The 14,867-nt window shown below is 34.8% G+C and overlaps 1 protein-coding gene across 1 annotated transcript; it reads left to right on the top strand.

The window, feature by feature from the left end:
• The first annotated feature begins 13,932 nt into the window (after positions 1 to 13,932).
• LOC132285400 (brassinosteroid-responsive RING protein 1-like) lies at positions 13,933 to 14,867 on the top strand. The gene has a single exon (XM_059787579.1). The coding sequence runs from the start codon at positions 14,137 to 14,139 to the stop codon at positions 14,629 to 14,631; it is 495 nt and encodes a 164-aa protein (XP_059643562.1). The 5' UTR covers positions 13,933 to 14,136; the 3' UTR covers positions 14,632 to 14,867.

The following is a 14,867-nucleotide window of genomic DNA, read 5'->3' as shown; positions in this document are numbered from 1 at the left end:
CCTCTCTCTGAACCTTCTTCTTTGTTGTTTGAATGTTTAGAGTGGGAAGATTCTGGCAGAGTTTCAACTTTCATGTTGAGTCCTCTCCTCTTAAGATTTAAAGAAAAAAAAAGTTAGTAAAAGCCATCTTAGAGAAAGAGAAGGAAGTACGGCAACATCTTAAGATTTAGGGTAAAGTGCAAAAAACCCCCTTCAACTATTGGTCATGTACAATTAACTCCCCTGAATTACAATTTACCCCCTTGAACTATTGAATTTGGTGCAATTAACCCCCAATATGACATCTCCGGCCAATTGGTGAAAACGATAATAGTAAAAGACAATTTTACCCCTTATAAAAACTGCGTCGTTTCAGTGTGTCCCGTCTCTAAAAAAAAAAAAAAAAAAAATTCCTTCTTTACTCCATCCTTATCGATCACCACGTTCTCAATCTGCATCCTCACCGATCCCGTCTCTGTAAAATCCTTAACTTTCTTTCACACTGAAACTTGTTTTCCTCTTTATTTATATATAGAGATAAATATATCATATATATATATATATATATATATATAGAGAGAGAGAGAGAGAGAGAGAGAATCAACGCCGGCGACCATAACTTTACAACGCCGAAAATCAAAGACTGTTTTGGCGATGTACGAGCAGTGAGTTCATTCCACCGTCCTCTCCACCGCCGGCCGCCACCATCCGAAGCCAAGCTCGTAGCCGTTCAGTCCCGCCGGCCGCCATCAAACCCAATCACGGCCGAGCTTCTTTATAACATCCCATCACCGGAATCGCGCCTTCTTTAATCGTTGATTCGCTGCCGTCCTACTAGATGGTTGGAGAACGTAGAATGACTTTTTTGTGCTCGGAGAATGCCGACAATAAAGGACGGCTATGAGATGGTCGTGACGACGACAGGGTTGACTGGTGGTCGGCGACAAGGACTGATGATGGCAGAAATTAGAACGCCGGCGAAATGATCGGAAGTTGCAGGTTGTCGATACAATCTAATATAGAGAGGGTTTGGTGCGTACTGACGCGTGGTACGCGATTCCGGTGATGGGCAAGGAAGGAAGAAAACACTGCAAGCAAGGATCAGCGTTGAGTACGGGATGGCCGTGATTGACTACAACCTATGAGCTCGGTGAGGATGGCATCAAAAGGTGATTGGGATCACCGGGACGGATCTGTGATATCGTCAGATCTGTGATATCGTCGGATCCGTAATCGAATTCCTACAAGAGACCGAACTTGTTACGAATCCGTGGCCGGCGTCTCGACTCCGTCAATCTCTTCGCTCCCGACGAATCTCCATCACCGATTGCTTTGCTTGATGGTGATTCCATGGTGGTGATGCCGGCCGTAGGAAAGAGAGAGGAGAGAGATGGCAGAGGAGTGAAAGAAACTGAATAAAAGTGGAAAAGAGTTACAGTTGACACGTGTTGTCGGTTTTGGTCGGGGAAAACAAGTCGGGTAGAATAGCACTGCTCTTTAGGAAAATAAGGCAATGTTTGGTTGGATTTAATGGTAATAAAAGGGGCATTATGGTCTTTTAGCTTCATAAAGGGTTGTATGGTCATTTAAAAAAATTTGGGTTGTCACGTAACCCATCATGTGCGTCTCCACGGCCAAATTCAACCGGCTTATCACCGGACGGGGTAAATTGCACCAAATTCGTTAGTTAAGGGGGGTTATATGTCAAATTAGTAGATTAGGGGGGTTTTCTGCTACATGATGCATAATTGAAGGGGTTTTTTTGCACTTTACCCTAAGATTTATTACGACATTCTTTTCAATAAATTAAAACTTGACGAATAAGAAAAATGATAGTATAGAACAATTTTATTCTTTCCCCTAATATGCTAGTGAATTAACAAATATTTAACTTTAAATTGTGTTGGTGGTATGAAATTGTAGTTTTAAAATTAATTTTTTTAGAATTAAAGAAAATTATTATTTTAATTTTTTGACTTACTTTTCATTAATTCCACCAATTTTACTTACCTAAAAATAAAAAATAGGGTAAAGTGCAAAAAAACCCCTTCAATTATGCGTCATGTAGCAAAAAACCCCCCTGATCTACTAATTTGACATATAACCCCCCTGAACTAACGAATTTGGTGCAATTTACCCCGTCCGGTGATAAGCCGGTTGAATTTGGCCATGGAGACGCACATGATGGGTCACGTGACAACCCAAATTTTTTTAAATGACCATACAACCCTTTATGAAGCTAAAAGACCATAATGCCCCTTTTATTACCATTAAATTCAACCAAATATTGCCTTATTTTCCTAAAGAGCAGTGTTATTCTACCCGACTTGTTTTCCCCGACCGAAACCGACAACACGTGTCAGCTGCAACTCTTTTCCACTTTTATTCAGTTTCTCTCACTCCCCTGCCATCTCTCTCCTCTCTCTTTCCTACGGCCGGCATCACCACCATGGAATCACCATCAAGCAAAGCAATCGGTGACGGAGATTCGTCGGGAGCGAAGAGATTGACGGAGTCCAGACGTCGGCCACGGATTCGTAGCAAGTTCGGTCTCTTGTAGGAATCCGATTACGGATCCGACGATATCACAGACCCGTCCCGGTGATCCCAATCACCTTTTGACGCCATCCTCACTGAGCTCATAGGTTGCAGTCAGTCACGGCCATCCCGTATTCAACGCTGATCCTTGCTCGCAGTGTTTTCTTCCTTCCTTGCCCATCGCCGGAATCGCGCACCACGCTTCAGTACGCACCAAACCCTCTCTATATCAGATTGTATCAACAACCTGCAACTCCTGATCATTTCGCTGGCATTCTATTTTCTGCCATCATCAGTCCTTGTCGCCGACCACCAGTCAACCCTGTCGTCGTCACGACCATCTCGTAGCCGTCCTTTATTGTCGGCATTCTCCAAGCACAAAAAAGTCGTTCTACGTTCTCCAACCATTTCGTAGGACGGCAGCGAATCAACGATTAAAGAAGCCGCGATTCCGGTGATGGGATGTTATAAAGAAGTTCGGCCGTGATTGGGTTTGATGGCGGCCGGCGGGACTGAACGGCTACGAGCTTGGCTTCGGATGGTGGCGGCCGGCGGTGGAGAGAACGGTGGAGTGAACTCACTGCTCGTACATCGCCGGAACAGTCTTTGATTTTCGGCGTTGTGAAGTTATGGTCGCCGGCGTTGATTCTCTCTCTCTCTCTTTCTCTCTCTATATATATATATATATGATATATTTATCTCTATATATAAATAAAGAGGAAAGCAAGTTTCAGTGTGAAAGAAAGTTAAGGATTTTACAGAGACGGGATCGGTGAGGATGCAGATTAAGAACGTGGTGATCGGTGAGGATGGAGTAAAGAAGGAATTTTTTTTTTTTTTTTTTTTTTAGAGACGGGACACATTGAAACGACGCAATTTTTATAAGGGGTAAAATTGTCTTTTACTATTTCCGTTTTCACCAATTGGCCGGAGATGTCACATTGGGGGTTAATTGCACCAAATTCAATAGTTCAAGGGGGCAAATTGTAGTTCAGGGGGGTTAATTGTACATGACCAATAGTTGAAGGGACACATTGTAACGACGCAATTTTTATAAGGGGTAAAATTGTCTTTTACTATTTCCGTTTTCACCAATTGGCCGGAGATGTCACATTGGGGGTTAATTGCACCAAATTCAATAGTTCAAGGGGGCAAATTGTAGTTCAGGGGGGTTAATTGTACATGACCAATAGTTGAAGGGGGTTTTTTGCACTTTATCCTAAAAAATAAAAAATAAAAAAAATCTTAATAAGGACACAAAAAAGATAAAATAAGGGTTGAAGTTGGTTAATTGAATTAATTCATGGTTGGTTATGTAGTTGTCCTAGATTTGATGTCAATTGTTCGCTTTGAATAAGGACACAAAAGATAAATAAGGGACTGTTTGGGCTGAAGAAATTGAAAGGAAAAAATAAAAAGAAGCAAATTCATTCTTTGCTCTACAATTTGCAAGACTCCATTGGAAAATATCTTAAAATCCAATCTGATTATTTTATACTTATTATGAATGTCAGGCCAATACTTGTACCACTTTTGAGTCGGGTCATAAACTTGCACAAAATTCAAATCGGCTACTTCAATTAAAATTTGGGCCGTGTTGCACGTGGAGTTAATTATTTTCTGATGGAATGTAGACCAAAACTTTGTAGGCTGGGCTTTCTGTCCAATTCTTTAGGGGGGCGGGCCTGAGTTTGTGTTTTAGATCCCTGTGCGGTCCACAAACCCAGTCCGCGAAGTATGTGGACCGGCTCAAAATTTTTTAAAAATAATAGGTCATATAAAATAATAAATTTATAATTTTTATAACTTGAATACTTATAAAAAAAATGATATCCCTACTTTATATATATATGAGTATAAAAATCAAGAATTCTTATATAAGTAAATAAATTATATACTTTAAATGTATATCAGTTAAATACTTAAATAAGTATTTGATATAACTAACGTAAATATTACTTAATGTCTATATTACATTATTATTTAATATTTACCAATGTAAATTATAATGACTTGCCCTAAAATTTGACTTAATTACACATGACAACAATGCTTATATACTTCTACTTATATTATACTCGTTCCGTCCCAAAAAGAGTCTCTTTTGAAAAGCAGTAACTCTTCAACTTGTGAGAGTTCCTTAAAAGAGACAATATTTTTGGGATAATGGGAGTATTTACTATGATAAATTATAATAACCTCTCTAAAATTTGAACTGATAGCAACCATATTTGGTTTTTTTTATTACATCACTTGTGACCGAAGTAATGTTCTCATTTTTCATTTGGAACAATATAGAGTCACTCTCACTATATTACATTTGATGAAACTAAAATGTAATAGAAGGCACCATTCATGTACCTAGCATGTAGTTATTAGATTGTCACTAAGCGAAGTGTAGTTCGGATAGTGTTTATGCTTTTTTTTTTCGAAAAAAAAAACGTGTCTAAACAATTTGAAAATACTCACGCATCGATCACATGTTAGATATTATAAATACATATTGAAATTAGTTCTTTCCACACACACATTTATATATACATATTAAGAGCATGATTTACAGTATCAAATGCGATTGCTATATAATGAACTCGGACAAAGAATTTCTTATGCGACGGTGAATGAGAAGGGCCACAATACATGAGTTGATATGGTTAGATTTGCATGCACTTTTTGGGAAGGAGGATTGGGGCACAGGAACTCCAACATTCCACATGCAGAAATGACCCACCTATCTGATACAAGTCTTCCACTCTGCTTCTGCTTCTGCTGATTTTCGTTATCTTTTCATTCCAATTATAAGTCTACGGATCTCCCATTTTCATTTGGCTTTTTCTCTATTTCTAGTGCCCTCCCAATCTACTACGTAGCCCTGGAATTCTACTTTCTACACCAGCCCCCGCCTATATATATATATATATATATATTTAGCATTCAGATTCAGAGATTTAAATATTGCGGTAAAACCAAGGTTATGCTCGAGGCATTTAACGAAAAAAAAAAAAAAAAAAACCTTTAGCTCACAAAGGACGCGATGCTCACAAAGTTGCGAATGGAGAGGATTTTCTCCAGCTCACAAAGTTGATCTGATATGACATCTAAGAAAGTCAATGAAAAGTACAATTTAATGTTGCTCATATTATAAGATAATATTATAAGTGACACTCCAAACCTATTATTGAACTTCAATGACAAGAGTAATGCAAAAATGAATGCCATTACCATTCAAAAAAAAACAAATAATGAACGCCATTTTTGAGGTCCCGAGTAAAAGTTGGATACCACAAACATGATACACAGGGCTGAATATGATTGACATCGGATCAATCATCAATGGTTATGTTGCATATATATGTACAACAATTCTATATTTATTTTTTTTTATTTCGTTTTTTTTTTACTTTTTTTTTTTTTAGGGCTGAGGAGTGGGCTATGACTGAACATATATTTTTTTTACTGAAATTTCTTTTTCTAAGAAACATAAACATTGACTATAGCATAATGAAAAAAAATATATATAAATTACACCTTGAGATTTCATCAATTTACACAAACTTTTCCTTTTGTTTGTCAAATCACACTAACCTCTCTGGTAGATGCCGTTAACGGAAAGAGTAAAATTATTAATTTATCCTTACTTATTAATTTATTATAAAAAATATAAAATATCATGGATGTAAATTACCAATAGTACCCTTTTGAAGATTTTTTTTTTTTCCCTTCTCCTTTCCCACAGCCGCCGACAAGCCCTCTCTCGAGCTCGCACGATCTGGGTAGCAGAGGAGGCAATCAATGTGAGAAGGGTCTTGGAAACATTGGGCTAGGCCGTTGATAGGTGGTGTTGAGTTCACTAGGTTGTGACCCCAGTGATGGGTGGTGACGAGTTGTGAGAGAATTTCCATTTCTTTGACAAAGGTTGGGACGTAGTTGGTCTTTGGTGGCGGTGTGGAGTTGCCACAGAAGAGGCTGGCCTCGAAGATTCAAGGATCGGACTGGAATCTCATCTCTCTCTCTTGTTTCCAATTCCATCTCTGGTTTCATTCTTTGTTGGTTGAGATCAATGTGGATGCTAAATAGAAAGCAGCAAATAAGAGACTAAAGGGCATCCAAGATCACGCACCCTGATTCGCCATTCGCAGCCGCCGTGTGTATATATATATAGATAGATATATATGTGTGTGTATATGTGTATATATATATATATGTATGGATGAGATTACTGTGTGAGTCTATATATATATATAGATAGATATATATGTGTGTGTAATTATATATGGATGAGACTGATGGGTGGAGTTGAGGGGTGAATTGGTTGATGGGAGGAGGAGGAAGAAAGGTTAATGTGGGGGTAGTTTCCGTTGGTCTCACCGGTAAATTTCGTGGCGGCAGTTTAGACCCATTGGTATTCGGGGTTTGTTGATATGAGGGCAGCATTGTCTTTTTGAGTTTAATAGTTTATAAGTCAAGGACAATATTGTATATTTGCAGTAATTATTGAGGTTAAAAATATCGTTCGGATTAGAAGGGTAAAATTGTTTTTGTACTGATTTTTTCTAACGAGTATCACACCGTTAGTTGTTTAGCGGTAGGAAAGATTCGTATTATCAGTATATAAATTTTGAGGAAGATCAGTGTTATTTGACAAACAAAGAAGGAGGTGAGTGTATAATTACAAAACTTCAGCAAGGTTAGTGTAATTTATCAAAAAAAAAAAAAAAAAAAAATTCATTTACTTTTTAGAATTTTAAATATACAAATAAATCTGATCTAATTAAAAAAGTTCAAAAAGAAAGGGAGATAAAGAAATTAATGCTTTTTATGATCATGTAACATGTAAACATTAAAAACAAAAAGGTTCTGCTTACAAGCTTACAGTGCACAGATAATTTAGTTTATTTATTTACTGCTTTTCCAGTATTAACACACATATTGGCGGGTATATCTACATCTACATCAACAAATCTTAAAAGAGATTGATTACAACTTGAGAAAAGAAAGATTAGGTATCAACATCATCAAAAGGAAAAGCCAAATCAAGAGTCAAAAGAAGAGTTCAAATCCACGTCAAAGATGATAAGAAAATTTAGTAGTATTTCATAATAATTGTGAAGGAGTGGCTCTGATAAATTATTAAAAAGAGAATAAATAAATTTATCTCCTTGCATAATACCCATTGAGACGTTTGAGATATTACAATCCAACACCTTTAAAATTTTCAAAACTATATCATGACCTTTGAAAATATAAATATATATATATATACACTTCAAGGTTGCAATTAGATTTGTGGTCTCTTTTATAATTTATAAAATATATATGTTATTTTATGTTTGATTTTCTTAAAATCCAAATTCACTGTAAGAAGACAATGCTTTCGTAGTTGTGTGGACCACATGGTGGGGGAGAAAGACACCCTTATAATTAACGATGGCCCCCACCCCACAAATATTCCAATAAAGTTTTTGGCAGTTTTTATCAAGAAACATAACGTGGGAGTACAGTGAATATCTGAATAAGCTGTCCATCTGTGTGTGTGTGTGTGTGTGTGTGTGTGTGTGAGAGAGAGAGAGAGAGAGAGACGGGGGCTTGATTGGAAGCAAGATGAACGGAGAAAGGACTTCTATACAGTTTTGGAGCTTCCTAACCATAGCACAAAGTTATTATTATTATTATTATTATATTTTTATCAAGCATATCACAGAGTTTAATTAGCCGATTTTAACATGTAATCCTAACTGTATGTTGCACACCGAACATGTGAATGATGTTCCATCCAACTTTGTATGGTTCTCATTGAAAACAAGATAAATAAAGACTAATGTTATAAAAAATAGTTCTTTGATGGCGAGTTATGAGTTTTTTTTTATTAATTGGATGGAGAGATTTATTAACAAGATTCATTTTAACCTTTTATAAATTTCAAAAATTGACATTAGGAGACATTAAGGTTGTTTACAATTCACAATGAACAATTAACAACTTTAAATTCACATAATTTAAAATTAATTAATAATTAAATGAATGATCTGTTTTCTAAATCATAAGGAAACTAATTGTAAAAACAAATCTTATAATATGAAAAAACATAATCTCACTCCAAAATAAGTTTAAAAATAATTTTTTTCTAATTTGTTAAAAAAATAGATTAAGAAACCTAATTAATCTTGTATAGTTTAGCTGGACCAAATAGGCTTCGGGAATCAGTTCTATGTAAAATAATAATAATAATTTATTTTTATTTAGTGGTGAATAAATAGAGAGCTATTGATTCTTCTGGCTAACATTACTTATAAATAAAAAGATAATGATATGGAGTTCAAAAGTCAGACAACTCTTAACTGATTTATGTGAGAATAGGGACGTGATGTCATTAATAATTGATGACATTAATCGTTACTCACATAAAATTAATTAAATTTGTCGGCCGAGATAGAGATTAGTAGGTTATAAATTTGCATTAATTAGTTTATTAAATTCTATATTACATCAGTCTTCTAGATAATGAACTGAACTGTGACCAAATAATGATTAAATTCCCAGGAAAAGGACAGGAGAAGAAAATGCTCTAACAAGTGTTGTCCCTTGGATATGATCAATGAATGTTCTTCTTTATGATGCAAATAGCTGTTAATAGTTGTTCCAAGAGATACATAATATGAAAAAGAAATCATTCTATTTACAAATACATTGTAGGAGTTTATAATGAATTAAGAAATAGTAATAAAAATATGATTTGGAATGGGAAATTCAAGTGTGAATACAATTGTGCAAAGACAAAGGGCAGGGCAAAAAGGGGAGGCAAGTGTGGGTGGGGAGAGAGAGGAGAGTGATATGGGGGGGGGGGGGGGGGGGCGGGCAGGCAAGTCTACATGTTTTGTGTGTTGTTATAATCTTATCGTGGTTTGTGGGCCCATGGTGTCTTGACCTAACCAGACACATTTCATAGGCCTGAGTGGGGTGGAACATTGCACACCAGTAACAACATTCTTCAAAATTAATTTTGATTTTTTTTTTTATTATTATTATTTTTTTGGCTTAAACCATAAAACCTCTAATACTTTCATTTTTTATCATAAAATTCCAATTTATTTGTAATACTCCAATAGGATTACAAAGTTATCACTTTATCCCAATTCTTTTAATGAACCGAGTTTGTGAAATAACTAAATTATTCTTATGATAATAAAATCCCAACTTATTTGGCACATGTTCCTCCAGGGGTATTTTCGTCATTAAATTTTGATGGTTAAAGCATTTGTTAACTGCGTGCTAAGTTAACAGCCCAATATAACAGAATTGGGGCAAAGTGACAACTTTTTAATCTTGTTGAGGTTTTTACAAATAAGTTGGGATTTTATGATAAAAAAAAATGAAAGTAGCGGGGGTTGTATGACTTAAGCCTTGAAAAAAAAAAAAAAAATTGGAGTTATTTCAATTGGATTTTTTATTTTTATTTTTATTTTATCATCCCAGGTATTCCAAATGATTTTCATTGTAATTCGTGAATTGTTCAGATTGATTCAAGTCTTTTACTACTTGGATTTTATGGGACTTGAAATTCCATAATAGTGTTCTCAAATCCTCAAAATTGATGGGATTTAATAGAATTTATGAACTAGTTTAGGTGTCAGTTTGTAATTTGTTCTTTTTAGTGAAACATAATATTACACTAATATAACGGTGAAAGAAATATACATATATAGATATATATATATATTTAAATTTCAGTTTATTCTAAACACAAAAATAGATCATTTCAAATTCAATTCCATTATTTTCCTTTTTCAATTCCAAATTAAAAGAAATTGATTCCAAACAAAGTGTTAAAGTTATAGATTACACTTGTTCTGAATTATGATCTATATTTTCTCAAAATAACTTAAGAATCATGAAATTATTTTAGTACCAAATGATTCTGCAATCCGAACTTTGTCCCCGTGCCCACCTTGACTCGCAAACTTCCAAGCCTTACCCTTGATCCCAACCCATCATGCTTTGTTGGTTGGCCAGGGCTCACACCCTCCTCCTCCCTCTCTCAGCATATATGTTCACAAATATATATATATATATTTGGGGGCAGAGTTAGAAATTTTACTTTGGAAGGGGGGAGGAAATTTGTATTATGTAACTAAAATTTAAAATTATAAACGTAGATAATATTATAGTTATTGTTAATCGTCTCAAAATACTTTAGCACATCTTTCTTCCCGGTGCTCATTAGACTCGTCAATAGAAATTGGTATATAATTTTAGATATATATATATTTTTTTTGTAAACATCATCTTAACAAAAATGCTTGACAAAAAAAAGTTTATGCATTCTTAATAAACATGAAAGAACATTAGTAATTTTTCTCCTTTTTTATCTCTTAAATTAATATAATAGATATTGTAAATGTGTATATATATAAACCTACCTCCACCCCTGTGTATATTCATATGAGAAGGAGAGAGGTTGTTAACATTTATATTTGTGAATTCGTCCTAACAATCTGTTGTTTCATAAACACAAGGCTAATGAGAAAATTGAAGTACGTGGTATTTTTATTTTAAGTAAATGTTCAAGTTGTTTAGGTTAATGCCGTACTATATTATTCCATAATAATCCACTAAACTATCAATATCATTTGTAATTTCAATTGCTTTCATGATTACTACTGGAACTTTGAAATATTTGACTGTATTTAAAGTAGTCATGTTTATGGATCAACAGTCTTTTTCTCACAATAAGAGGGATGAAGTGACTCAGAAACACCACCTTAATGCATATCATAAAATATGTAAAAGGGAATGTATGTATTAGGTACTCCTAGATAGAGCCTTAAAACTTTGTTTCAAAGTAGTCTAAAAAAGCCTTCATTCATAAGATATAACAATGACACTATGATTGTGTGTGGAACCTAATAATATGACTAGCCATGACTAAACCTTTACTTTAATGGTCTTGGCTTGTTTTTTTGGGGTTTGCTAAGGATGATGATTGATGCTCTTTTATATTCATTTGGTGTTCTTTAGTGTTTAGGCGGTGTTTTGGGGCATCCTCAGTGATGATTAATAGGTAGAACCCAGTAGTCCCCACTTGATGGCAAATATAGGACATCACAATGCAATGAACTTTGCTCTTTTGGTCCCATCACTTGATCATTGCTCCTTTATAATATTTGGCACTTTTTATTTGTATATTGGGGGAGATGGAATTTTCTTGAGGTCATTTTAAAAAATAAATAAATAAATAAAAATTAATAATTATTCAGTGCATGTGAGACAGTGCAACAACATATGTTCCCGGTGATTATGAAATATTCTAGACAACCAACTCTACCGTTGTTGACAAAAATGAATAAATAAAGTTTTTAAGAAAAAAAAAGGAGAGAATTGGAATAACACACCGTATTTATTTAGTTTTTCTTATGTTATGTTTGGTTGGAGAGAAAAATTGAGAAGGGATGGATGAGAGGGGGATAAACTAACTTTTTTGTGTTCGGTTGGAGGGAAGGAAAAAAAGGGAGAAAGCAAGGAAAGATAAAACATCCCCCATTCCTTTGCATATTTCTTTGCACCCAAAATTGAGAGGAAAATGAGGGAGAAATAAGTAATAACTAACACAAATATAGAATTTTCATTTCTAACCTTTCTAAAAATTTGGGATAGATATAGAATTTTTAAAAGTTTGAATAATGAAGGCATATTAGTAAAAAGAATATAAAAACCCTCTTTCTCTTCCTTCCAACCAAATAATAATAATAATAATAATAATAATATTACCCTCATTCATCCTTCTTACTATCAATTTCATTCAAACACTAAGTGAGTTAGGCACGTTCCCTTCCTTAGGGATGCCTTATTCATCCATTCCCCTGTCTTTTCCATTTATTTTTTCATCCATCCAATCAAACAAAACATTAATTAAGAGAAAAATATTAGTTTTTAAAAAACTCATTAGCCATCATCAGCACTAAACTCACTTACAATATGCATTATAAGATGAAATAAATTTATGTGATATGGTATGAGATGGGTGACAATGAATATCCTTGAAATTGATGTATCATAAGAAAACTTTTGATCATCTACAAGTGCGAGAGTTTTTAATAGGGCCTTGTGGATCTCATCAGCTCATATGCCCCAAGGGGGAATCAAGCATATTGGATTTTAGGCTCCATCATTTTCTATATGATATTAAAGCATTTAATTGCTTGATCCATACATTAAATAAAAATTGGCTTATTTGTTTTTTAGGTTTGTTATGATTAAATAAAAAAAGAAAGAAGATGCAATATACAAGAGGCATATATAACCAGGAGATTACAAGGGAACAAAGTCACCAATCTAGAACATGGAAAGTGTGCTATTACATTGTGTGATATCAACTAGAAGAAGACCAGTAGAAGTGGTCAGAGCATAGTAATCTAAGGAAGTAGAACAAACAGTCCATATGAGAACTCCTTGTAAGACTCAGCAATAAAATTTTCATCTCTCTTTTTTCCCAAATAATTGTTTACTAATCTAAGTTCACTTAATTTTTTTTTAACAAAAAATTGCATCCTTAACTGATCAAGTTATCAAACCAAATATCCAATGAAAATAAATGGGATTTAAATTGATTTATAAATAATCCAACCGATATAACTATTATCGAATTAGGATCAAATCAGGCATGAGCCGATCCAAATTTGATCTATTTAAGGGTCTAATAGTGTGTCCCATATCCAAAATTAAAAATGTTGTTATCATATGCCTTTAAAAAGATCGACAATTTTTTTTTTAAGTTCTATGATCTTCTATCGAGAATCAATTCGAAGGACCTACCAACAAAAATATTGAAAATTCAAGTCTAACAAAAATATACTTGTGATGTTCTCTAATCTTCTTTTTATTTTCTCTAAAAAGAAAAAAATCAGTGATAATTCTTCAGTAGGAAACCTTTATGGTCAATTGTTTCATACATGCATATTGATATACATGTGTGTGTCAAGCTAAAATTAAATTTTGTATTATTGGTTAATTGCGCACCCAAAAAAAAAAAAAAAATAGTATCATACAAGCTTTAGCAATTTGTAGTATGCATTGCAAATGTTTTTCTAAATTGTTGAACATGTTGTAATCCCATTATAAGGAGAAGAGATATGCTGCAATATTTTTTATATTTTTATAATTATCTTACTTTCTTTCTTTCTTTAAAAAATAAAAAATAAAAAAGAGTTTCACTATTAGTGTGAATCTAGGGCATAGGTGATAGGACAACAGAGGATAAAATATAAATATACAGAGTATTTAAGTATATCACGGAGACACGGACAGTCACACACAAAAAAACAAAGCTTAGCCCAATCCTTACGCTAAAGTGCCTTTGGGTTCATTCTCTCAAAAGCTTTAGGACCATCAGTGACATTACAATGTATATATATGTAACGCCTCTATCTATAAGACAGACACCCTCACACGCCATTTTCCATTTTCTCTCTCTCTCTACACCCAAATGACAGTCCTCTGTCCTGTCTGAACATTGTATTTCTATAAACCAGAAACACACCACAGAGTGCAAAACCAAATACATGTACACCCCTCTCTCTCTCTCTATATATATATCTATATACCTTCTTTCTCTCTCTTAAAAACATGGGATTCCCAGTTGCTTACACAGATATCCTCCTCCCAAAACTACTCCTCCACACACTTACGGTTCTGGGTTTCATCAGAAAACTCATTTCCACCCTCCTTCGATCTCTGGGTCTCGGCGATTTCCTCGAACCCGACATTTCCTGGACGGACCGACCCGACTCCGTTTCCGAATTCCACTCCGTCTCGGCCGTTCTGATCCGGGAACTCCTGCCCGTCGTGAAATTCTCCGACCTGGTGGACCCGCCCGAGAGTTGCGCGGTATGCCTGTACGAGTTCGACGGTAGTGATGAGATCAGACGGCTGACCAATTGCCGCCACATATTTCACCGGAGCTGTCTGGATCGTTGGATGGACCACGATCAGAAGACGTGTCCGCTCTGTAGGACGCCATTCATCGCCGAGGATTTGCAGGACGAGTTCAACGAGAGGCTTTGGGCGGCTTCTGGTATTTCGGATTACTACGGCGAGTACTCGCCGATTATTGGGTCCTAGTGGGTTTTGATTTTGGGGTCTGTTTGGCTGGTTTGTTAGTTGGAATTGGTTGAGGCCCTAGAAGAGGTTGAGATGACAATGTGAAAATGTATAGTACTAAATTTATCAAAATAAGAATTTTACCCAAAAAAAAAAAAACAAAGATTGTATAGTTTATGGTGGTTTAAATAATTTTGATATTGGACCCTCCGTTAAATTATATTTATTTCTTTTAAAATTCATTACTTCTTTTTGGA

This window comes from Cornus florida, unplaced genomic scaffold, assembly GCF_030987335.1.
Source record: "Cornus florida cultivar Cherokee Brave unplaced genomic scaffold, ASM3098733v1 CherokeeBrave_3.0.0_Hap2_Chr11, whole genome shotgun sequence".
In the NCBI taxonomy this organism is placed as follows: Eukaryota; Viridiplantae; Streptophyta; class Magnoliopsida; order Cornales; family Cornaceae; genus Cornus; species Cornus florida.
This window is presented reverse-complemented; position numbering and strand designations above follow the sequence as displayed.

Excerpts from the sequence above, each read along its gene's own strand:
- LOC132285400 (XM_059787579.1), top strand. The coding sequence starts at position 14,137 with ATGGGATTCCCAGTTGCTTACACAGATATCCTCCTCCCAAAACTACTC.